This window comes from Catharus ustulatus, chromosome 3, assembly GCF_009819885.2.
Source record: "Catharus ustulatus isolate bCatUst1 chromosome 3, bCatUst1.pri.v2, whole genome shotgun sequence".
In the NCBI taxonomy this organism is placed as follows: domain Eukaryota; kingdom Metazoa; phylum Chordata; class Aves; order Passeriformes; family Turdidae; genus Catharus; species Catharus ustulatus.
This window is the reverse complement of record NC_046223.1, coordinates 43757558-43784145: the sequence shown is the minus strand read 5'-3', so window position 1 is coordinate 43784145 and position 26588 is coordinate 43757558. Positions and strand designations below refer to the sequence as shown.

The 26588-nt window shown below is 42.2% G+C and overlaps 1 protein-coding gene across 1 annotated transcript; it reads right to left on the bottom strand.

The window, feature by feature from the left end:
• Positions 1-3997: 3997 nt before the first annotated feature.
• Positions 3998-26588, bottom strand: C3H1orf198 (chromosome 3 C1orf198 homolog). Its single transcript, XM_033055948.2, has 4 exons — positions 26163-26588; positions 19092-19142; positions 8336-8887; positions 3998-6452 (listed from the first exon to the last, which is right to left on the bottom strand). Exons 1-4 carry the CDS (start codon positions 26508-26510, stop codon positions 6396-6398), a joined length of 1008 nt encoding a protein of 335 aa, XP_032911839.1. The 5' UTR covers positions 26511-26588; the 3' UTR covers positions 3998-6395.

Here is a 26588-nt window from a genome sequence, read left to right as displayed (position 1 = left end):
GTGACTTGGCTTCAGGGAATGGTATTGGGGTGAGAAAAGAGCTGGGTTCCAGTGTGAGGAAAGGGCAGGGGTGAGGCTGGTGACCTGGTACTTGGGCTGATGCCAGCAGAGGGACTGAGGGCTGGCACTGTATGTCTCAGGGCTCTGCACATCGCAGGGCTCTGCACCCTTTAGGACCAAAAAAAAAAAAAAAAAAAAAAAAAGTTGATAGAGACAAAAATAAGATATTTAAAGAATGCCCACAAAAATCCAGTGGTCTCTTAATGGCCGTGCTTTGCAAATACTTCTGCTCCTGATTTTCCAGCAATGCGTGAGAAGCTCATCCAGGGGTTTTTCAACTGAGTGTTTTAGGAGACTTTGCTGTAACTGGTGAAGCCTTCCTGTGGCCTCTCCACCGAGGTGCTTGCTGCAGTGGGAGTTTTGGCAGGAAGGTAGAAAACTGGAGAGTGAATAACAGCTCAAGGCAAAAAGTTTTTCTGTGCTGAGGGTTACGAGGACAGCACCAAAGGGCTGCAGGTGGGCTCTGGTGCCTGGCTTATGAGCTACTGGTGGCCAAATGTCTCGAGGGGAAAGTGTCCCATCCTGTGCCCACCTTGCCAGCTCCTGGCTCTTGCTCCATCCATCACCAACAACCCACCCTGGAGCCCTGGAGAGCCCTGGCAGCCCACAAGGGACAGCTGTCTGCCAGGAGTGACCTAGACCAGTGATGGGGTAGGGAAAGGTCTCCATCACGGGCTACAGGACTGAGGCACCTGGCTCCATGCTTTGGCATGTTCATGTCATGCTGGGAAGGAGGGAGAGAATGTCATTCCTGGCAGAGAGGTGCTGGACACATCAGTGACAAGGAAGTGCATGTGGCTGGAGGGGAGAAGTTGGTTCAAAGTCATAAGCAAGATTTGCTTGTTCCCAGCCAGGGCTGGTTTGGAACCAGCTGGTGAAAAGAACATCCAGCAGGGTACTTTGGTTTTTCCTAAGCTTGTCCCTAGTCACCAGCACTCTTGAAATGTTACTTGTGAAACCTCACTGATGAGAAGCTTCATCTGGGAACTTCTGTGGGATTTGCACAGTCAGATGATTTGATGCCAAAGTTAGCTGGTTTACTCAAAGCTTGGGTGAAGGCTAGTGATAGAGATATGGTACAACTTGCCCTAAGATTGGGGAATTCAGAATTATTTTAGATGGGATTTTTTTTCCCTTTCTCAACTCATTTTAGTGGTTTTTAGAGGAAAAGCAGTTAAGAGCTGAATGAAATTTAACATGCCAGGGGCGCCCCAGTGAAAGCAGGTCCCGGATGCCTCAGTCTATTATTAAAATGTCTTGCAACTTTACGTTTTCCTACTAATAAGGCACTGCATGGCTCTTAGTGACTGCTAGGCCATTCTCTTAGTGAGATGGGAGGCAGAGAGGATGAAACAGAGGACAAGCAAAAAGCAGTATCCCTGTGCTGGCAGGATAGGCTGAGAAGTTCTCATCTGTTGGTACTTTTGCAGTGGCTTTGGCCAGACTCAGTTTCTGGAGCCAGCTCAGGATGTCTCAGACTGCAGACTGTGGATGTGCTGAGGGCTCAGAGCAGTGGCACAGCCTGGGGCAGCAGCTCCCAGCACCTCAGTCCCTGCAGTAATCACTGCTTGCACCACTGCCAGCTTGGTGGGAGCTCCAAGGTGCCCTCCTACATGCTCTGAATCACTGGCAGCAGCTCATTTTCTCCTGGACGGAGAAGTTATGAAAAAAGCTTTAATTACTGGCCACAAACATTTGCAGTATTCTTGCCTTGGAGCAACTGAGCTGCAGCCAAACGGGTGGAACCCAAAGGGATCAGTACAACACTCAGGCCAGAGCAGAGTTTCTTAAACATAAGCTTATAGGCACACATCAGAAGTTTCTTTCTTGGCAGGGGTAAGGTCTGAAAAATATGTCAAGGAGAGCAGGATGTTCAGTTAGAACTTTAATTACAAACAGCTGTAATACAGCCCCAGCTTCCTACAAGTCAAAATAAATGTTGCCGTCAAGCTAAGTGGAGCCAGTGCTCCAGCTCACACATCTTGGAAATGTCAGGGTGGAGAGGACCCATGTAGTAAATTTTCTGCTCCCAGCTGAACTTTGTTTTTCCTTCCATCACCTTTTTCTTCTTCTCCCATCTCCATTGAGATTCCACTGTATCTTTGCATAGCAGCCAGCATTTCACAGCAACAAAAATATTTCTCCAGAGATTACCAGCACCTACTGCAAGAGATTTTCAAAGACTGCCTTCAGCTCTGGTTATTGGAGTTCAGAGAACAGCTCAAGAGATAAATGACCCATTGAACGTCAGAGTCACTGGCACTCAACACTTTTGGTAAGAACAGATGCTAGGGCTCAGGTCAGCCCAGAGGTGTTTGGTCTGTTTGGTCACTGAAATCAAACCATCCAAAAATCACAGAAGACTCTTTCCTTCCCTCATGCATTTTGCTTTCTTTTTCATTCCCTCGTTCACTTTGGAGACAAGCATTATAGGAAAACTACAGTAAGCTATTTTCAGGGCAGCCATATGTTCTCTGATTTGTTGACATCCCAGTCAAATCCTGACTTGCCAAGGGCATTTAGCCCTGTATCTAGATCCTGCATAAGGTCCAAGTTTCACAGCCATGTGCCCAGCCACCCTCTGGGTGAAAAACTTTTTCTAACATACAACTTAAACCTCCCCTGACACAACTTCAAGCCATTCCCTCAGGTCCTGTCACTGGTCACCACATTATGGTTTTGATCTCAGATAATATACAGCAACATACTCATTCAAGTGAGTGATGGGCAAACTTGGACAGCAAAGCCCAGGGGTCTGTCTGTAAATAATGCCTACAAAGCTGGGTTTGTATCCCAAGGACATGACTTGCAAGCTCTTTGGGGCATGCCGTTGCTGAGTGATCAGCAGGACTCTGCCTGGTGGCTGCTGCACTAGCACCCATAACCATGATCTCAAAGGCTGTCCCAACCTCAGCAAACACCACTGAAGTCACCACTCAATCAATCAATCAATCAATCAATCAATCACCATTCTTCAATCACAGCAACTTTTCTACTCTGCCCTCAGAAGTCTTCACTCATACCTCAGACCTGCTGGCTCCTTGTGCTGAAATGGTGCCCAGATGCTGTGGATTTGCCTTCAGTAGGGAGAACTTTTAACAGCTGAGAGGGAGCTTAGACAAGATTGAAGCAACTTATGTGTAGGCCAGATCCTAAATATAGTTGGAATACCACCCTTACTTGGCTCTGGAGTCTTTCCAAACCAAATTCTTCTTCAAATGCCTTTTTAGCTGTTGGAAATTCAGCTCAAGTATAAACCAAATTATTTTTCCAAATACATTTCTGGAAGAGGTAGATGTGAGCATGCACAAGAAAAAACTATCCTTGTAGCTGCACATTTGATTCTTACACTTTGGAAACTTGCTGAATAAAACAAAAGGCAAGGCAGTGAGACTACCCAGTGGCCTCTGGTAGCACCTTCCTTTTTGTGAGAGGCTTTTAAAGCCCACACATAACCCATTCTCTCCCCCATCCTGATCAGGTGAAGTGAAGGAGCAGCTGTCTGGTGTTTAATTGACAGCTGGGGCTAAACCACAACATGCAGTTTTCAAATTGCTTCTGCAATAATGACCCAGGTACTGCTTTGGATTACCTGGTGATACTGGTGGGACAGTGTGTGTGTGTTAGGTTTAAGCCTATTACTGTGAAGTACTAATAGATTTTAGTCTTTCCCAAATCTCATCCTGTCCCCAGTTGTCAGATGAAATGACAAAGCAAGGATACCTCCCCAAATAGATTTCCTTAAAGGCTTGAAAAAACAGCTAAAATGTGTTGATTTTTTTCCCCCCCAATCTGAAAAATTTGGTTTCTAAATTCTGGATCAAATCACTCTTGGCTGTCTCTCAGGCAGATTCAAGATGCCCCAAACAACTCCAATGGCACCAAGGAAAGCAGAGTATCAAGGACCACATACAAAGCAGCACAAAAACCTTGACAGTTCTATTTAAAGTGACTTTATTAAAACATTGTTAATATAAAATGTGACCAAATACAATTTCATTTTTGTAAGAATGTTTAATAAAAACATATTCAAGAAAGAAGGAGCATCAACTCTTGTCAAAGCACAGGAAAAATCTACCAGGATAATTAAAAAGTTCTGCAGCATGTTCTACCAGCTGGTCCCAATGTGTCTGAGGGTCGAGTTAGCCGATGGAAGAGACAGGCAGCCCAGGTTCTTCCCTAAGAAGCTTTAAGGTATTACCAGAGATTTAAAGTAATGCTCCTTGACAGTAGGAGACTTTGTTTTCAGATCTCCCCAAATCAGAATAAGATTAGAATGTGCATCTTCATTTTGGATTTACTACTGCAGCTGAATGTACAGAAAATTAGATTCACTGGTGACTGTAAATTCCAAGATTAACATTTGTTAGCTTAAAAAGGAAGGTGCAAGTCTATATTAATCATACACCTAAAGAATTTGTGTTGAAGTTGTTCTAGCTGTATTAATTCTGGATGCTTGTAGCAAATGCTACCAAAGGAAAAAACAGTGGTAAAGTCCAGGATGGTAACCACAAATATTTTCTGAACTGCTGAATGCAGTGATAATATCCACGAACTACAGGAGTTTGTGTATCTCAGGAAGAATGCAAAGAAGATTTCAGAAGCCTATAAATAAGGGTATGCTATGCAATGACTTCTACTCTGTGGCAATCTTACTATCTAGCTAAGGAACCTTTTAAGAAAACATGAGAAAAAGTGGAGATTTTTGTCTTGGTGTTAGTTTGTTTGGTTTTTTTGGTGGAGTGTGGGGGTAAGAAAAGAGGGGGAAATGCTTACCGCATTTTCCTTGTCCAACAAGTAAATTTTAATGCTCTATCAGCATACTCTGCTTGTTCAGAGCAAGCAGCACACCAATTAGAAGCAAGGATTCTTCCAGGACATTGCAAACTTTTCCTGTAACAAGCAGAAAAAATCCTGCCGCATCCAATTCTGCACATTTAACTGCCCCTGGCACTGAACCAAATGTCAAGTGCTAATCCATGAGAAGCCTAGCACAACTATGGCTTAGGAGATGGTGACCTTCTCACAGCCTTGGCTGGGACCCATTAGAGCCCTGTGTTTTGCCTTCTACCCCAAACAAATGCTATGGGACTATTGCTGAGGTAAAGGGAAAAGTCAAACCTTTGGCATTGGAGCAGACCAGTCACTGGCTGTGCGTAGGGGAATTAAGGCTTCAAGGTGAGGTAAACACAGTGAGAGTCAGTGTGTAAATCATGCTGCATTTCAGAGACAACAGATCCAAACAACAGCTACTCTTGTTCTCTACATTTTAAACACCAAAGATCATTCAAAAGCAGAACTGGAGGCAACACTGCCAAGGGCCACCTTGAGATGCCTCTCTGCACCTTAGGAATAAATGTAACCCAGATGTTGAACACTAAAGAGGATGAACCCACAAGGAGGAAAAAGCACCAAAGTTGATGAGTCCTTGAGACAATAAGCTGCTTAAAAAACAAAAAAAGCCTCACACTGCTGTGACCTCCCATAAACATAGTGGTTTACTGACACAAAGGTAATCTACACTCCAGAAATTCTCAGTGCTGCAGTTCCAGCACTAGTATTATGAAGAGTTATGCTCTAGTAAGGAGGCAGTGAAACTGTGTTCCCTGAAGGATTTCTCCAATACATTAGGTGTTGTCCCACTCCCTTCTGCCCAGCCCCAAGTATTCAATCCTAAGACCAGAAACACCACTTCCCCAGCTCATTTTTTTAACATTCCTGGAGTTATTTTAGCAGATTTGTAGGGTACAAACACAGTGCTTTTTTTGAGACATCATTTTGGCAATGCCTTTGCCTTCTTCAGAAGAAAAGTGTTTTCAGTAAGGGGTACAAAAGATACTTTCAAATGAAACTACATCTACAAATCAATTCAATTCTGGATGCTTGCTTTTCATACTGTTTTTTGCCAGCTATCTGAAGTATGGAATGATTTTCTTACTTGGAACCACTGCACGTGCAACACTATTTCTTACAAGCCATGCTAGCAAGGTTTCCACTGAAAAAAGCAATCTGGTCCTGCAGGTTCCATTTCTAGGATACAGAGACTCTCATCCGTGTTTCTTAAACATGTGTACAGTAACTTCTCCCATCCTCTCAATACAGTAGCTACTAAAAATTTTAACACATATTAAAAAAATATCCAAATGAAACCACACTTCTATCACTGTTTAAAAAAACAAAAATGCATACGGTATTACAAAAGTTTATACAAAGGCAACATTTAAGAGTTTGAAAGTTACTTCTAGAAAAAGACACAAATGCTAGTAAATTAACATACAAGGAGAAAGGTATTCCACTCCTTCCCCAAAATTGGTTTGATCTGTTTCGAAGTATCTTTACCAGTTGTCTAGAAAATCAAAGCCAGTCTTCAAGATAACATTGCTTGTACTAGTCTGCAAGGTAAAAAAAAAAAGTAAGATGTAGTTGTTAATTATGGTATTACAAACTCAATATTTGACTGCCTATCTAAAAAATAAAGTTTTAAATGTTTGCCTGACAATATATCAAGGTCTTCACCATACTCTAGAATATCTAAGTACCTACACCATAGAATGCTAGACATGACATGGAAAAATACTCACAATGCCCAAAAAGGCAATTTCAGATAAAATTACTTTTGTGGTCTGCAGGCAAAATGTTTTTTGGTTTTTCCCTCATGGAAAAAATTAATGAAGATTAATTTTTTAGACTACAGTGGGAATTGCAGAGAATGAAACAGACACAGAAGGCAAGCATCACTAATTCAACAGATTGTCTGTTGCAATTTGAGCCAGTTGTTTCCAGAAAACTACACAGATTAAACTTTGATGACAAGTTATTTACTAGGGCATCCAGAACACACTTACTGCTGCAGTGTTAGCCATGACATTTAAGGTGATTTTAGTGTTTAGGAAGAGTATTCAAGAGGCATAGTTGAGTCTCTGGGTTCTCTTCCTAGAGCATGGCTGCCCAAAACAGGGAAGATAATCCAGAAAAGAAGAAAGGAAGAAAATTCTTATCATACATGAAGTCCTTCGCTGTTCCCATTTTCACATGGGAGGGTTGTTTCTCCATGGAGAGAAAAAACAGGCTTTTCAAACTATTTCAGTTATCTTGAAAACATTCACAAAGGAATTGAAACTGTTAATTTGTAAGAAGACATGATAAAGTCTTTAACTAAAATTAAAGGGCTACCATGTTCACAAATTGTAGCTAGACAGCTCAGGAAGCATTATCCCTCAGTTTCAGAAAATGATAACCAGACACAGGGCTTCAAATACTGGAGTACCTTAAGTATTGTTCTCTCCTAAGTGCTGCCACTTACTTCTCTTGCAACCAGTTACCTCACCCTGCATCTTTCTGACTTTACATCATCTTGTTTGGAATTCAAACAATCACAGTTGGGAAAATAGAGAAGAAGCTGTGTGAAGTGCTGAAGGTGTACAGGAATGTGTCAGGCTATTGCCAGAGTGATGCCACAGATTTCAAACAGAACTGCAGAGCTCTGCTTGAAGTACCACTCCTCTTCTCTACTTCACAGACTTGAAGCTTTTGATCTCTTCCTTTTTTTTCCCTCACTGTATCATATCCTGTTGGTCCCTTTCTTTTCTCACAGATCAGCATCTGCTTTTTAAAATAGCTTCAATTGGCTATTGAGCTGCTTAAGGTTATTTTTTGTTGTGGGGTTGTTTGGGTTTTTTCATTTAAAAAAACATTGAGAAGGCTAATTCTGGAAGCTCATTCTATTTCTATTTTGGACTTTAAGAGAAAACACATTTGAAAGCAGCACAGCTGCCTGGGACAAAGCACTGGGAAGTGGCTGTCAGGCTACTGCTTGGAACACCACTATGCTGTGTGTGAAGCAGTAATACCAGTAAAGTATCCTAGACCCTAGTTCACCTACTTTTCAAATTTAAAAGCTTATTCTTTCCATTAAGTGTTTTGCTTTTTCAAATAAAACCCCCAAACCCCACAACCTCTTCCATGTGATACAGCAACTTGCTAGGTAGCTTGCTGTCAATTAGCTGCCTGGTGCCTTGTCAGCATTTCTGGTGTTAGATTTAAATTGTGCCTTTATCTTGTGTGTTAAAAAGCACTTAATTGAAGTCAACACGTTAAACAGACTGTTAAATAACAGGTTAAATAGATTTCTTCACATCTGAAAGACAAAAAAGCCATCAAGCCTGTGATGGCTTAGTGCTTTTTGGAGTCCTTAAACTTTCAGAGTGCCCCTGCCAGATTTTTATGTGCTCTGCAGTTTTTAAATAAAAGGACAGTGGGGTAGAGCAGTACTCACCTGTCCAGGCATTTGTGGGTCTGTAAGTATAGTACCATCAGTATCTTCCTTGTTTGTCCTAGAAGATGCCAGATCCTGTGGTGGATCCGGAAGAAAGAAGTCATCTAGAGAACTAGTAGGGAGTTGAGTAGGTCGAGGTTTCTCCCACTCCAGAGATACAGAAGGTAGGCTGGGAGCAACAGACTTCTCTGGCTTAGTTATGCTGGGCTTCTCAGCTTTGGCCACCTCCTTTGGAGCAGACTCTTGTCTGTAAAAAGAGGGAAGGGGCTTCTCTCCTTTCTCCATGGACTTGATCTGGCTGGGGGTCAGGGACTGGAACTCAGACTTGTCTCCTTCAAACTTGGAGCGTTCTGCATTTATCTTCCAGAAGGATGACTCCTCTTCCTTTCTGGGTGCTATCAACCCTTCAGAGCCAGGGGTCTTATTGGCCTGAGAAGACTTAGGGACCTGGACACCAGGCGCTGCTTTAACAGGCTGCCTCTGTTCATTCTGCAGCTGGGCACCACCTTGCTCTTGTATGGACAGAGATGCAACGCTGAACTCCATCTGACTCTGCTCAGGGACAGAAAAACAGCATTTCAAAGCCCTTCACACAGATACAGTTTTGAGTTTCTGACCCTGGTGCATACAGATAACACCTCAGCCCACCGTGAGACAGCTCTCAGACAACAGATACCACAGCAAAGCGAACTTAATTTCTCCATAAATGTCGATCTTTGTAGTTTCATAAAAATAATAATTTTTAAAAGTGTGAACTGCAAGCAAACATAAAAGTCCCAGACGTACTGCAGTGGAGACAGAGAAAGCAATTGTATTGGAGTTACTCAGTGCCGTCTGAGGCAGCATGTACAGTATGCACAGCACATCAGAACAGTGGCACTAAAACATTACGACAGCTGCAGATTCATTTTTAAAGTCAGAGATATTTTACATGAAAATTTTAAGCAAGAAAAGCTTCAGAGTGCAGCTCAAAAGGCAGTCTTCCACTACAGTCTTTGAAATAGCTGGCTACAGGTCCATCTACTTCCAAGACAAAGATGTAATGGGTATGCATAGGTAAGTAGTTTTATAATTCTAATGCCCCTCTGAAGAAAGAGAAATAACTCCAGCAGGACCAGTTCTTCAGAGCCCTGGTTTGTTTTCACTTGCAGTGCAGAGATAGCTGTACCCTTTTTTGAGAGGTAAAACTGGACCAAGGAAGCAAGTGACCACAGTTAAAGCATTAAAAAAATCCGAAAAGTCACAGAAAAGTGATTTCACGATTATAAGCCGCACTGAGTATAAACTGCACTTTCAGGTGCCAGCAATTTTTCATTCTTTGTCCATACATAAGCCGCACCTGACTATAAGCCACATGTTACAATACAGAGTGTGATAAAAGGTATCTGTTCTATCACCATCTGTTGAGGGTGGGGGCAGTGATCCTTATCTCAACGGCAGATATTCTGCTAATGGGCCATCCATTGAAACCAGGTAGGGCATTGTTCTTTATCTTTTCACAACCCATCCTTCCTCCAGCCAGTCATTTTCTGCTAATGGCCCATTGAGTCCCACTGTGGGACTGATAAAATTACTGCATCCCATTGGAAGTTGCTCCAGCCAGGGGGAAGAGCCCAACATTTCTTACCAAGATAAAAACAGAGGTTTTGAGACACTAAAGGAGTCCCTTTCTCCACTGGACTCCAGAGGAAAACCGGATTTCTCCACATCACCACTGAACCTCCGGAGGAAAACTGCACCTTGTACAGGAGCACTGCTTCAACTGAGCCACATCTGTCACTGCAGGAGGATGCAGCCACCATTGAATGGGACTGCTACCAGCACCCTGCCTGACGGGGTGTCAGGTTGTACTCTGACTTTGTCAGGGTTTGGGGTTTGTTTCTTTGTAGTATTGTATTTCTATTTTAATTTCCCTAGAAAAGAACTGTTATTCCTAATTCCCATATCTTTGCCTGAAAGCCCCTTGATTTCAAAATTATAATAATTTGGAGGGAGGGGGTTTATATTCTCCATTTCAAAGAGAAGCTCCTGCCTTTCTCAGCAGACACCTGTCCTCCAAACTAGGACGGCAACTTTTTGTTCTTTGTCCTTATATAAGCCGCACCTGATTATAAGCCGCACTTTGGGTTTGGATCAAAATTTAAGTCAAAATGGTGCGGCTTATAATCGTGAATTCCTTACCATCATTTCAGTAAAATGATTCTCAACTAGCTAGACACTCTTCAGGCTAATAAAAGTTAAGCCTTACTACCCTCTGATAAACATGCAAGCATATGTGCCAGGAAAGAACAATCTAATACACAGACTCATGTTTGTAAAAAGGAACAAATAATGCAAGGGAAAAAACAGCCTTTACTGTTGAAGCTATGCTGTTGTCATCATGAGCCTGATTGGGTTTGAAAAAGCCTCAGAGGACTTGTAGCTCTTGCTACAAATGGTTAAAAGATACTTTGGAAGTTCATTACAAATTTGTGATGACTTTTCACCATTCTATTTCATTGCCCAGCTTTTCCTGAATAAAACTGCAATAGGATCTATGGGTTTCAGTCTAAAACAAGTCCTAGTTGCATGTAATTTTCACTGAAGTGTTTGATCTTGAGTCCTACATTATTGTGCATGTTAAGTTCAAAGGGACTCTAGAACTAGCAGGACTCATACGCCTAGTAGTTAATATTCATAAACTTTTCATCAAAGAACAACTGTTAACCCAGCAACTGATTATTTATAAAACAATTTTTTTAAAACAGTCAGCAGCTGACTACACATAATTTGATCCATGGACTTAGATCTGACCTTTCTAAAGAATTAGATGCATCGTTTTTCCAAGGCTGTAGGCAAGAAAGCACCAAGCTTCATGTTTTTGTAAAGAATATACTGTGCTATCAAAAGATGCAGAGCGTAAACAAGCTGCAAGTAATTATAGCCCAGCTAGAATAAGGTGAGTGCAAGGATACACACAAATCTTACCAAACAACTCAACATCCCACCCTGCCTGCAAAGAACTATGAGAAAAAACTTTAGTGCTCTGATTTATGTTTTAAACAAGTCATGACGTAAAATTAAGAGCAGGACATTTATCCCTAGATAAATTTTGCATAAGCAAACCATAGATATAATGGTGTTGAGGATTATTTACAGTGACTGCCATTCCCCATATTAAAATACAGGGATTTATTTCCTTAAGCTCATTTGGCAGTAGTACTGAATAGTGATTTACCACCCTGAAGTTAAGATGCTTTAAGACTTTAGAACTGATAAAATCCCAGCTTAAAAAACCCCACAACACAATATAAAATAGACCTGCAATTCTCCAGTAGCCAAGAGAAAAACAAAGACTGATTCTAAAAATCAAAGACAGGATAAAAAAAAAAAGTCCATCTTGGAAGACTTAAGTCATGTAGGAATTAGAACTTTTTGTCCTGCAGCAGTCTGCTGTCTTCTGAATAGCCTGTCCTGGGGCTCACACTGGGGATGACAGTAGCTAAAGGCCACCACAGCAGCAGTCACTTTCAGTAGAATGATTCCTTCACCCCCTAGCCCAAAGGAGAGGGAATATCAGCGTCCAGGGTGCAGAGTAGCCATCACAGCCCCCAGGACAGTGTTGGAAATAAAATCCAGGAAAAACACCAATGGAAGGGAAGTATGGGCCTGGTACAACAAAATTTAGAAAAAGTAAACCAACAAGATGGCTCTGCAATTCAACAGCTGCCAGCCAGACAAGAAAAGTCAGGCCTTCTGAAAAGTTCTTAGGCTGAGGAGCTAAAGCCACTGGCTGTGGTGATATTTGATGTTCTTTTTAATGGGACAAAATACCAACTCAGAGAGGTGGTTTGGAAGTGGCACATCGCTCCTAGCGTAGAGAAGAGTGTGGCACTGCAGCAGCACTTCAGGCAGCTGTACGTTTCCAACCTGCTCCTGGATGCATATTCTGGAGAGGATGTCCTCTCTGCCCTTCTGTGCAGAGACCACAGGGTGCACGCATTTCAGAAGACAGGACCACCTGACATTTGAGATTGCATATCTGTCTCACAGTACGCTTTGGAGATCAAACAGTTCATAGCCTGACACGGAATAATCCAAAAGGAAATACTTCTTCAGGAGTTTTCTTTCTCCCACAAGGAAGGCAAAGAAGACAAGACTACCCCGACAGGTTCTGAAAGAACCATGTCTCAGCATGATGTAAATCCAGCCCCGAGAGGTCACACAGATAATTCTGCTTCTAGCATTTAATTCCAGAAGCCAAGAACTTCTGTGGACCAGTCACAAGATATTCTGTTTTCCCTGAAATATATAATGCTTCTGTTTGACTTCTGAGGTTATTTAACACATCTAAACCCCTAAGAAATGTAGCTGACGAAAGAAAATGATTAATAGGCAATATCTTTTCAGTCAAAAAATTGGCAACAAAACACCCTCCCCCGCAAGGAAAAAACAAACCAAACAACAGAGCAGCAGCCTAAGTAGGAAGATAATTTCACAGAGATGGAAAAGGCTCATGTGTGAAACACCCTATGCTGACATCTAAGTAATGAGTAGTACTGTACATTCTAATGAGTCACTAGACTCTACAAAATGTGATTTTAATTAGAGTTCTGCTCTCAATTTCTTACATCAGATTGCAAATTGGCAATTGGTTGCGTCAGCAGGAGAAGGAAGGAAACGATATTTAAAAGACAGCAACCTCCCCCCCCAAAAAATGTCCTTTTCTTTTAGGTTTGCCAGCCGTGAGAATATCTTGGTGCACATCTCTCCTGGCCCCAACCAAACTTAGGGTAGCAGCTCACCTGTAAAGGTTTGCCTTGCCCAGGCTGGGGCAGAGTTGCTGTGAGCTGCACCTGCCCATGCCCCACTCAGAAGCAGAACTGCACTTGTGGCACTCCAGCAGCTGCCAGTCTGGGGAAGGCAAACTGAACAGTGGGGTGTGATTTCATGGTCTAAAGTGAATTGTCTTTCAGGCACAGGCTGGAATTCTAGGGAGAGGGTTTCAGTTCTCCACTTTCATTGATTTTGTATTACTTTACATGAGCTGCACTTTCTGTACATATAATTCCCCATCTGAGGAATAAAATAAAAATATTTTCTTTTTCCTACCATCTGTCCAAATGGTATTTCTGGGAATTGTTCAGCCCAGAAAGTCTCAAGAGTTTACAGACAGACTAGTACAGTCCCAACTGTAATTTCTAGAAATTACTGGAATTCAAATAAAAGCTATTAACAGCAGTAGTATTTTCAAGATATTGCATGAGCAAGTCTTTCTCAACACATTAAGAAAGAGCGGGGAGAGAGTGCATGCGAAAGCATGCAAAAAGAAGTATTTTGAGGTAAAGCAAACCTAGAAGACTGTGTTCTTTTCGGTCTTATCCCTCTGGTCCCAAACCACTGCAAGAGTTTAAATAAAGGATGTCCTGTCTTGATAAACTTTCTGTATTAGAAATATAAATAATATTATAAATTGCAGGTTTTAGGAGGTCGCATGTCCATCTTTCCTTAAAAAGACCATATGAAGGTATTTAGGAATTTTGTTTACTGGATTAAAAAATTTAGACCAAACTTCAGTCTCAAGGCAGCAATAATCCACTAAATTGTAAGAGTGGCTGTATATACTCATGGGAAACAATGTACGCAGAAAGAGAGGCACCAGACACTGAGAATGTCATGATTTAATAATACTGTACAAAATCAGGTCTTGGTTCATAAGTACATATTAAAAACAAGACAACCACAAAGAACCCAGGAACTTTTAAAGCATCTTATTCACTCATCAGGAATGTGTAGTATTTTACTAAGCAGTCACGCAAATACAGCCAAAACAAATTGTTTTGCTTGGCAGGCTGAAAAATCCAAATTGTTGAGACAAAGACTACAGAAACACTGTCAAAAGCAACTTGTTTTAAGCACAGCCTGATAAACGTAGAGGTAAGAAAGCCAATTTTAAAAGATTTAGAAGATGACTGCTTTGCTGAATGGACAAAACTAAAATAAATATAGGGCCCAAAGTAGCTGCAATTTTTGCTTTGTTTCCTGTGTACACCATGGGTGTTTTCAGGATCTTTTCAGAGTCAGAAAGAAATCCTTAGTCAGCAGAGGCAAATTGCAAGGGCAAAAAATAGAGCAAAGCACTCAAAACCAATCTAAGTAATTTTAGTCCATACAGAAAGATAATGCCAAAGTTACATAGCATGGACCTTTGGAGGAAATTCCATTCTATACTCTGCTGATATGAACTCAACCCAGTCTGCCACTGTTACTGCCTAGCTTGAGCAAGCTTGTACTGACAGTACAAAACCAGCAAAGATGGATGCAGGTATAACTGAATCCTTACGCTTAACCATACAGAATAAAATAAACCTTGAACACAGCTTCTATTACCACGAGTTTGGTGAGGTTTTTTTGCTTGAAACTAATAGTCAACAGAAGTTTTACAGCACTGTGTTTGAAACACAATTCGTCTAAATCAAAGAGAGAAGGCTAATCTCAAAAGCTCAGGGATCACTCTCAATCCAAGGAAGCACCACCATTTATGCCAGCTTGATAAAAATAATCACACTAAATTATAGCTTGTAACAAACAATTACAATATCATGCTGCTAAGGAAGGAAGGAAAAAAATTCTCTTCTGCCACTGTTCTCCTATTTAAAACAAAACACCCACTAGGGCTTGTACAAAGAAGGATACTGAAGACTGCCTCAATTTTAGATAAAGGAAACAGTTGGTAAAGCACGTTCATTACAAGTGGAACATAGCTGTTTTCTTCCTAAATCATTGCTGGGAATAGATCACTTCTGTAGCAATATAATTAGGGAATTCAGACATGGAGGCAGTAACCAGATTATTGAAGGGATTGAAGCTTGTCACTTCCTCATTTTACTTTTTTTTTGTTTGTTTGTTTGTTTTAAACACACCTCAGAGGCTTCTCTTCCAACAAATACCTGAGGGCCTGTTTAAAATAGAAGAGAGTCAGCAACTATTCTACCTGTATCAAGAAAAATAAATCTTTAGATATGCATGTGTCAATTTAAAGCATTTGGAATAAAACCTATTTTCATTAATAGCATGAATTAGAAGTAAATTGCAATTTATTCCCATGCTGCTCAGTGCATTCCATGTGTTAACTGAGGTGGCAAACTGAAATATTTTCTGCCCATTACTAAATTAATTAACCTCCCCCTCCCAAATCTAAAACCACAAAACCCATAAAGTTCTGAGTTCAGGAAGAGTGGCACAGAACTTTTACTTCCAAGTTCAGGCATGATTCTTGTTTTCCATTTATATCTTGAGGTCCGTGCTGAATTTCACTGAATTTCTACTTCAAACAAACCAAGAAACCTCAAAGACTAAACTCAGCCAAAATGTCATCTTTCATCTCACGTAAACCTGAAGCCATAAATAGAATGCCCTGAATTCATAAACCTGGCTAGAGCTCCAGTTAAAAATGTAACCTGCATTTCAAGACATGTTATGTCCATGAGGGCTCCACCCATGAACCAAATCACTCCCTCCAATTCAATCTTTAGTTTTAAAATCAGCTCATTTGCAGTGCCAAGAGCACTCACTTGCTTCCCAAGTTTTCCTTCTGAGAAATGTTATCATTATCTACTAAAAATATTATTTTAACTGTTGTCTAAAAGCTAACTTGGCAATTTACATTGTATTTCTACTTTGTTTGCCTTGGTTGAGGATTTAAAAATAAAAAGGTGAGACAAGAAATACTCACCCAAAAATAGTGGAGATATTCATGCAAGTGTTTGCTGTGATATAAATGACTGCAGCCATATCTCACATTTGTGTTTAAAATGAGAACACAGAAAGTTTACTTGTGACACAAGTGAAGTCATCAAGCTCTTCAACAATGTCCTGCACAAAATGACAGCAATCCAGAACACTTCTCTGGGTAAGTTTGACTGCCATGGAAGTAGGGAATCCATGGCACTAGCTACGGTGAGAAAATACTGCATACCTTATCAACTAGAATCCCTGCTGGCATCACTGTCACAGCTGAGAGCCTTCAGCCTGGGAGAATACATGCCCTATCCTCTTCTCTACACCTCTCACTACCCTCTCAGTGTCCCTCATGTTAGTTACAGAAAATAGTAATTTTGCTGCTTAATTAAAAAAACAAACAAACAGAAAAACAACAACAGAAAACCCCCAAGCCTATTGGTTTTACTGATTAACATCCCTACTTTCTCCTGTTCTGCAAAAGCCATTCCCTGGGTAAGCCAGAGAACACTCATGCACATTCAGGCAATCACATGCTAAAAACCCAAACCAAAGCTCTGCATTAAAGGGAGATTGGGGAGTACTGTGGAAAGAACAATCCATCCTGGATAGAGCTCAGGGAATGGAAAGAGCCTGACAAGCCCTTAATAACAGTGGGAACAGATATGGCCCAGAGGACATGGAACAATGCACTACACCACACCAGCCTTCTTGAACAGCTCATTCAGGTTTCCTCACGTGGGACCACTTCAGCAAGGCTACTTTTTCCTCAGCTGGTAACTCATCAAAAACTGGCTTCCAGTGATATCTCATGAAAGTACTGGTTAGGGAAGATCAAAGAGTAAGCACAAAGCAAGATCTCAACTTTCGAAAAGGAAGACTCAGCAGTGGAAGGATTTGGTTGAAAGATTGATACAATTTGAGGCATTGGGGAAAAACCAAAAGGAAGAAGCCACAGGAAGTGACCAGCCCATACCCTGTAAATCCAGACAAAATGGATTCTCTAGACTTTTGCTAAAGGAAAAAGATCATGCAACTTTTCAGTCTACAGCTGTGGCACAGCTTTTATTTCTGGTCAGCAAAGAGGGAAAGGGGAAAGAGGGAAAACACAGTTTGATCAGTAACGATAATTACTTCCAAAAAACATTCTCTCCTCCTCACTTCTCTTCAGTGACCACATGAGCATTCCTATATCATTCTGTGTTCCTCAATTCATTACAGCAAAAGATGAAACTAGTGCATTTATCCACTTGGTCCCTCATTTTGAGACACCAGGAGGACAGTAGAAGTACCCTTCATCAGCAAGCAGTAAACCACAGGCTGGGTTTAAAAACACTTCAATAGGCATACAAGCATTAAAAAGAAAAGAGAACTATCAATTGAAGAGAAAATCCATTCAAGCAGCAGATGTATCTCACCATGGATCACTAGTCAGTGCATTTTATGAAGCAGTATCTCTAGTAAGCTCAAGTACTCAGAACTTACAAAATCTTACCAAGATAGAGCTTAAAAATATGATTATGGCTGTCACATTCCCAAACCTGAGGTTTTATGTTTGGACCAACAAGTGAGAGAGAGACAACACTGTTGTCTCCAACATATTATTTATTTCACCTTACTGTCAATGAGGTCAACACTTTTCTGGCATTTTTTTCTTTCTTGGCAGCTTCACCCAAGTATATCCACTTTAAAAATCTCCCCAATGTTATACTAAAAGCCAGTGGCTGCTTCTTCTAAGGGTCCTGAAAGACATGAGGGCTTGCATGAGCAACCAGGCTTCCACTGCAGGAAATCCTCCACTGGTTCCTGAACCATCACAGCTTTTAAGGGAGTTTTAAGGCAAGTGAAGACTGGCATTGGTTTCTCTTAAACTGCAGCACTGCAGGCTGCCAGGACCCAGGAGTCACATCAAGTTATAGGTTAATCAGCTTCTGCAAAGCACAGATGGGGTGCAGCTACAGGCAGTGACCTTGAGCAGGGAGGGCTGAGTCTCAGGTCAACTGGATTAATTTAGTATTCACTGGCATTTCCAAATAATTACTCTGCATTAGGCTAAGATTATATTCATAAGGTCATACATGATTATCTACATAGGTCAAGGGCAAAGAAAAAAAAAGAAAGAAACAGGGAACAGGGCAGTAGCAGCTTTCTCTGGCAGATAAGGGCACAAAACACAAAGCCTGAAATGTGTGATTATGTTGACATGCCTGCCATAGCCAGTTGAGAAAGACAATGAGCCGTGGTTTTGCTCCCAGAATTTCTCCAACAAGAAGAACTAAACTTGATTTCCCACCACACATACAGCACAACTGTGTTTCCTCACTCACACTGCAGGTTCAGAAAGAGGGAGAACTCTGGTTCTGTGTTAGCCATATGAGAAACCCATCACAAATACTGCTTTAACAAAATACCAGAGATAAAGTGAGGTGTAAAAGAAACCCCAAACCAACCCACCACAGAAAAATATGTTATTTTTTTTTAAGGAGCCTTTTAGAGAGGAAACAATATAATGCTTCTAGCATAGCCCTAGATTAACAAGCTTTTGTCCTAAGACAACATTCCAGTTCATAATAAAAAGATGAAGTATTAGAAAGACTTTCAGAAAGAATCCAATGAAGTTACAAGATACCTGCATATTTCTCACACCATTTTCTAGCTACTTTACTCGTGACTTCAAAAGTGAAATGCAGCTTTGTTTAAACAGTATCAAAGACAAGGGTCTTACTAAACATGGAAAGTTGATTAAAAAGTTTGCAACAAAAAAAATCAAATAATTTGTAATGAACTGGTTTTATATCTTCGCTCAAAACCAGAACTTTAGCTCATGAAGTAGGTTTTGTGTTTCTCCTGATGTAAATCAAAGCATATCAGTCCTGTTTGACTTGCAGCATGGTCACTTTTACAGCTTGCATAGAATAAAGGTGACATTCATCTATCGAGTGTTAAAATGAAGACAATAAATGGAGAAGAAACAGTATAAAATGACAAACCAACATTAAAAAAACAAAAAAACAACCAAACAAAGCTGTTTATTTACCTTCGTTTCCCAGGAGAATGGAGCTGAGTGTTCATCTTGCCAAGTTATGTCCTGAAAAAAAATTCAAGAATGACTGAAAATCAGAAGAGCAGCTACATCTTCTCAGAAGCATCATACAGATGACATTATGTTACACTGCTGGAACTATAACAATCACTGCTACAGAACTGCCTAAAAAGTGAAAACATTACTTAAAGATGACACTGGTTACATTTTAAGACTGACTGAAAGCAAGTCCTCTGAGGGGAAGATTGTCAATGCTATTCCAATTTAATCTACAAAATATATGAAGGTTTAACCTGGTCTAAATCTCCTGAAATGGTTTCTCCACAAATAACTTGAAAATATATTATATTTCCAGTTTTCTACTAGGCATTTCTTTGGTAGTCAGTCCCATTTCCTCCCTTTGGCAGACCAAAGAGCACATGCACAACCAGGCAGTTGTGGGGCAGTGAAACAGCTGTGTGGCCATTGGGCCAAGCCACAGCTGGATCCAGCCCCAACAGGACACATCATCGTGCCACGTCAGCGACAGCCAGTCTGAAATAAATATTCACTGGTGGTGAAGGAGCCACATGGCACCCACAGCACAAAATCTGAAATCTGTTCTTCTAAGAAGCTGCATTTCTGAAAATAATCCCAAACTGAGAAATTTGAACAATCTCTTCATACATGCCCTCCAGAAATACATGTGGCCCACACTGAAAAAAGAAAGGGTGGGAAATAATTGGAAAAATGATTGTTGTTCATATTTGTTGAAGAATTATGACATGATTGCATTTCTCTTCCTAGTCATGGCCAGGACTTGTTGGTACATTGGATAGTCCCACAGGTAGAGGTAGAGAGCTGTACCCTACATACTGAGCAGGTCACTGCTTGTGGACACCACAGCACACCAGGGAAGGAACAGGAGTAGGAACACTGCATGGAAAGGGAAAGGCCAGGAGTAACCATGCAGATTTTCACACTCCTGCTGTTCAGAGAATGACAGAACTCAACCATGTTTTAACACAACATAGGAATCCCACATTTCACTGTGGCTGCTTTTTTTCCACTTATTTCTGGTCTCTGCCTTTCTAGGAATATATTTCTCAGACATCTGAAACATTCTCCTGATCTGCCCTCTCTTATTTCACCGTAGGCAGATTTTTATGGCCAAGAGCTATGAGATCATGATTAGAAGGGTCTAAAATCATCTTCTAAACAAAAAAAACCATGTCATACTCCAACTATTACACATCTGTGAAATACAGGGTTTCTAGCAGCAAGGTATTTGTGGTATACATGAGGGTGATCCCATCCTCTTAAAAAAGAACTGGCCTGGTGGAGTTCATCTAAGAGGAAAGGCCTGGGCTCTTCTTAATCACACATTGTGGCCAAAAGAAAATTTGGTACAAGAAATTTTTGCCAAGAACAGAAATGTAATACAGGTTCCCTCAATCCAGGAAATAGATTCTCAGATGGTTTAACATTTAAGGAAAAAAGGGAGCAAAAGTCTGCTTTTTTGTATCTATCAGTATTTGCACTGTGTGCTGCTGTCTGTAGAAGGGAAGAGAGATGAGAGAACCTAACCATTGGATTGAGTCTCACACACAAGGCAGGACTATGACACTTCTGTCTGCATGGGGTCTGGATAAATCAGGGCACTCCACAATCTGGAGCTTTAAGGTGCTGTGACTGCTCCAGATGTGCAGGCATAGCTGCCAGTGGGTTTTATCTAAACCGTTTAAAGGAAGCTCTGTCTTCTTGCCATTTACAGGACAAGCAAACCAGCTGAGGAGCAGTTTGAAACTTGGCAATAAGCCAAGCTCATCCTCATCCTGGATCCAAGACATCCAGTTCTTTATTTTGCTGTATTTGAGGCAAGAGAAGGCAGCACCAGGAGGGACACCTCTTTACCCAATCTTATACCCTCAACTCAGCAGTGACACCGCTGCTGTGAGTGAGCCCTGACAACAAAATACCGACCACAGAGGGATAAAAAAGCAGCATGGGGAAGGCAGAGTGAAGGTATGAGGCTGTCATGCAGCAGGATACATCATCCCCTGCAGGACAGAGCAAGTCAGCCTCCCACTTTACAGAAGCTGATGTCTTCTCAACCATCATTGCCCTTGTTGGCGCCACAACTTGTAACCTCAATCCCCAGCAAGCAAAAAGTTCCTGGAAAGAATACATTTTGGTAACAGTTGTCAAAAGTTCTGGTCAGAGATAGAATCTAAGAGTTTCATAGATTATATAAGGTAGAAATAGTAGACACTTGTTAGGTAGCAGTTTCCTTAAAGAAAAGGATCTTTTTTTTTTTTTTTTTTTTTTTACTTAACAGGATGGCTCCTTGTATCTCGGGTGGCACAGCCCAGCACACCCCAGTCAGTAACTCTGAGGAGCTCTGTCCACATTCAAAACATCTTCTGTGGGATAGAGCAAAGAATAAAATAGGATAAGACATGGTTGGAGGACACAAACCTTCAAGCAATGGATGTCTGTGGTTATTTGAAGTGTGCTTGGGGCTAGGATGAAGGATACAGTTGACAAGTTCTGCCTGATTTCAGGGAAGGAAAAGAAGTTTGTGGCCTCCATCTCATGTGTCCTTACACAGAGAACACGAAGAGGACCAAGCGAAAAGATAGGACACTGTTGAACTGTGTTTGCTATCTAAACTGCCTGATTCATGTTTATCACCAACAAAATATGAGAAGCAACTTTGGTCTTTTTGAATAAACAAGTTCTTATATGCTTGAAGAAACTCGGAGCAAAAGAATCAACTATTTCAATAATAACAAAAGTGAATTATGACTGGAAATTCTAGATAAAAAGTCTTCAAGGCTAGTTATCATCAACACAGATTAGAAAAAATCCATATCTGATCAGTTTTTGTTTTCAGCACACACAATGCCTTCTTGAAGAAAGAAGGCGAATAAATAAACTTTTGTTCACCAGGGTTAAAAAAAGAACCTATTTGTAAGAAATGGGGCCTCATACAACATCTTTCAAAGCTGAAAAGACAAGTGAGAAAGAGAGGCAAAAATCTGGTCATACACTTGAATTCAACAACCAGCTGCAAAATACATAAAAAAGAATCACAAATTACATTTGCTATATGTAGGCAACTTGCTGCAAAACAACATCTGAATTTAAAATGGAAGACATTGGTAGAAGTATGCCTGTGTATGACACGAGCATTGTTCAGCACAGCTGACAGTAGCTGGGCAAGACACAAACCCACCAATAAATGCTCCTCAGAATTGTTATTAAAACAGGACTTGCAGGTTATTGAGGTTTTACCGCACTCAAAAGCTGCCTTCATTTTTGGGTATTTAGAAAGTACAAATCTCTAACAAGCCCAACTTAAAAGTTTTTGCTATATTGACTATTTGTTGCTTTAATGCAATTTTAAGTAGGAAGGTGAAAGGGTTGATCATTTGCTTGGTGCCAAAGCTCTTGATGCTAAGCAAAACAAATAGCATCTCTGCCTGAAGGCAGGTAAGTCAAGCTTCCCTCTTAAAACACAATGAATGAAGCTAACCAAACTTTCTTACCGTCTTTCCTCCACAAAAAAATGTTTACCACTTCCTAAAGCATATGGCATTTTTTCCAATGAAAAGTGTAGTTATTTCACATACAACTCTTTTACTGCTCACATATTGAATATCCATTCAAAGGAAAAAAAAAAGAACTAAAAAGCAGAGGAAAAATCAGACCTTGACTCCATGTGTATGTCACATGCTTATGGACAAAAAGGGATGGTATTAAGAGAACAGTGAGAACTTGCTGGAAACTGAGCATCTAAACTATCTTTCACTGAACCAGAGAGGACCCAGTGGCATCAACTGACACAAAATCAGCTGCATTATCAAATGCTGGCCACCACAGTGGGCAAAGCGTGGTAGCCTCTCACATACTGCAGGTTTTCCACCTATTCCCCTTATGCTTATGGCATATTCCAAAACTAATCCATCTATATTACATTCATGCTCAATCTCAGCTTGTATTTCCAGATTTCTCTCTGCTCAGTTAACCTTTATTTCTACCGCTATGGCACTAGAATGAAGAAATAAATGGGGAAATGCCAGCAATTGAAGGTTGCTGGGAGGAGGAAGCTCTGTTGCAGCATCCAAAAGCCCTTGGTCAGGAGGTCCAGGCTGTCTAGACACAGAAAATTATGGTGAAGCAACAAACAGTGTCTTCTGCTGGGCTCATGTGTGATGATAGTGAGTCAATCTTCAGCCAACAGGACAAAACTTATTTTATTGGGGTGTGAAATGTCCCTGTTAGCCTAATTCTCTTTTGAAACTGTGTTCACAGTGCGTGCAGGGCTTCTGCTACCAGCTCCATGACTGGTGATGCCGCAATGAGGATAAGAGGGAAGAGAAGGAGCAGTGACTCTAGGCATTTGCTAAGATTCACACATGGTGCTGCAGTGTTCTAGCATTATAAAATGACTGGATCATGGCTACAGGATGCCACAGTCCTGTTACTGCACGTCTATTTTCTGTAACAGCCTTCCCACACACCCAACATACTCAAAGGTGTTTTGAAAACGTAAGAGATGTTTATAGTTTGAGAACTTACAGTCCTGGGCTATGCGTTCAGGAGATAAATTTGGTGTTAGAAGAGATATACAGGAAATGGTGGAGGCGAAAAAGAGGGAAGCATCTGTCCAGAGATACAAGGCCACTACAAATATCCTCTGGACTGCTTTATCATAATGGTCATATGCATGAAAATGGGACTGAAACAGTGAGAGGTCTGCACCAGCAAATCAGTATCTTCAGTATTCAACCTTGGTTTGCTTTCTACCAAGTCCTCCAAAGAACATGAGGTGAAAGAGATCAAATTTCCATGCTTAAGCAAGCCCAGGGAGATCACGACAGATTTCAACATCAGTTAACAGGGAAGATGAGCTGTGGCAGGAAACATGAAACTTTTGGAGCAGGTATATCAGACCAAAACACTCTCACTGAAAGCGCTGCAACATCCACAAGTGATTCTGAGGCATGTTGGCTACTCTCTGCTTCCTTGCCTTAGGACACCACACACCAATAGCCAGGGAGAGCAGCCAGGACCAGTCGGATGGTCCTGGGTGAGGGCTGGGTGCCACAGAGGCAGCAGGGGCACAGCTCCCTGAGCAGTCTGACCAGGACACAGAGATAACAGAGCTCCACGGGCCAAGCGCTCACAAGCCCGGGAAGTTGAACCAAACTGGCAAGAGACTGGCAGCAGTGGCTCTGCTGCAGCAAGACAAGGAGGAACAATTTATCAGCCAGGGCAAATGTCCAACAGTCAGGTTGGATGCCAGCAAGGGAGCCAGGGGAGAGGAAGCTATCAGATGAAGAGCCAGGAAAGGCTCCAAGGCTCAAGAGTACAGTTGAAAGAACTAAAATGGAAATGGTGAATGCCAAAATGAGTGGAATCTCTTTTCTTCAGAGAAACAATTTATATTAACTTGGTGTAGAAGTCAAAGAGGAAGTCAGTTGAGGGATGCTTCCAAAATTAAACACTTTGTATCAAGTATTTGGAAGAACCATGCCTTCTTTGGTTAATGGCTACAAAAACGCTAACATTATGAATGTTGTAACTGTACTGGGGAGAAGAGGGGAAAGAAAACAATTTGCCCAGCTTCAGACGGACTCTCTAGATGCTTTAGGAAATCATTATTTCCATACAGCGCAGCACAGCAGCCTACAACATGTTTGCTTTCCTTCCAGATCCACATAATTCAAAGCAGAAAGCACAGCAGAGCTCTCCAAGGCTAGGAAAACTGAACATACTTATTTTCCGTACTCTTTAAATTATTTCACAACTAACTCGAGATTTAAGTTTCTTTTCAAAGGTTGTTTGCACAACCAAATTTGCTGTCTTGAGTCCTTCTACACCTCTTTTTGGCCATTACTATCAAATATTTATCCAGAATTTTGTGTATCACGAACTAGACAAAACTGAGCTACATCCTATGCTCTCTAGCTTCAGATACGATGTGTGTGCAGCAGAGCATCACACCTTCCTGACAGGGGAAACACAGGCAGCCGTGTCCTGGCACAAAGCCGGTCGGGAATCATGATGCCCAGTGTCAGCGTGCCCCACGCATTTCTTAGAAATGCAAGTGATATTGGAGAGGAGCCTCAAAGTAGCACTGCTCTCTTTGAATTGGATTGATGAGTACAAATGCAGGAGCAGATTATTTTGTTTTTCTGGTAGAAACCACATAACTTAATTAACAATAGGTCACTTAAAGTTGTTGTATGGACACGGTGAAAGAAACCAGCTCTGTAATCATATGAGAATAAAAGAATAGAATAAAAATGTAAAAGAACAGAAAACAAAGAGAATCAATCCACTGAATAAGAGACACGGTGTCTGAAGAGTACTGACAGGTCTCTTCAAGCATTGTTGGACCTTCCTCTTCAAGGGCTCACACTCGCTAACACGATGCAGTGCTCCAGACCAGGTACTTTTTTACTGTGGACTTTCAGAAGGGCTGCCACGCTTCACCATTGGATAGATGGCTCAAAATCCATACTTTTTGCCATCTATCTTTCCACACCCTTGTTTTTCCTGGCATGTGACATGGAACAGGCTGCTTTTTTTTAAGGTGTCAAACATGCCAAGAGCCGGAATGTTTTCAGTGGTGTATTTTTAACCGTCTCTAAAACTAGAAACGAAAAGGAAGAGATTTAATTCAGTGTAAACATTCCCTACAGCCCATTTTCAGCAAGGGACTGTGCCCAGCGCCAGCCACGGTCGTGCCCCGCCGTCGAGGGAACCGAGACCGCCCTCTTCTCCAAGTCTCCTTTCCGCAAAATCCACTTCGGCGCCTTCCCTGCTTTTACGGGGTGACCCGGTGCCTCTCGCGCGGTGACCATCCCGCCCTGCCGCACAGCCGGGAGAGGCACCGAGCTCATCACCGGGGCAACTCGCCCGCTGCCGCGGAACGCTCGCCGCCCCGGGCAGCCCCGCCGGCGGCACCGCAGCCCGGGGGAGGTCGCGGCCGCCCCGCCCCGCCCGGACGGTGGTGCCGGGGATGGAGAGCGCCCCTTCCCCTTCGGCTGCCCCTTCCCCCGCCGCTCCCGGTACCTCGTCTCCGAAGCGCACCACCTTCTGCCCGGTGTTGAGGCGCAGGCTGGGGTAGGAGGCGGGCGGCGCGGGCGGGCGGGTGGTGCCGCGGTGCGCGGCGTAGCGGGCCTGGACGTGCGGCTCCACCAGGCACTTGTCGATGATCTCGTCCTGCTGGCGGGGCGGCAGCCGCTCCCACTCGGGCCCGTAGCGCTCGCGGATCCGCTCCTTCTCCGCCATGATCTTGCGCGCCATGGGGCTCAGCGAGGAGAAGTAGCTGAACCGCTTGCGCTCCCGCTCGTCCAGCGGCCGGTTCCCGTTCATCACCGCCGTGCGGGAGGCGGCGATCGCCGCCGCCATGGAGGCCATGGCCACCCCGCCGCCGCCAGCCCCGCACTCGCACGGCGGGATTGGGGATGGGACCGGGAAGAGAACCGCCTCCTCCGC

Bases quoted from the DNA above. Each gene is read 5' to 3' on its own strand.
- C3H1orf198 (XM_033055948.2), bottom strand. From the start codon at position 26,510: ATGGCCTCCATGGCGGCGGCGATCGCCGCCTCCCGCACGGCGGTGATG. The intron at 8,888-19,091 runs GTAAATAAACAG...GTCCCTGAGCAG, and splicing joins CATTCTCCTGGGAAACGAAG to AGTCAGATGGAGTTCAGCGT. The intron at 6,453-8,335 runs GTGAGTACTGCT...TTTACCTTGCAG, and splicing joins ACCCACAAATGCCTGGACAG to ACTAGTACAAGCAATGTTAT.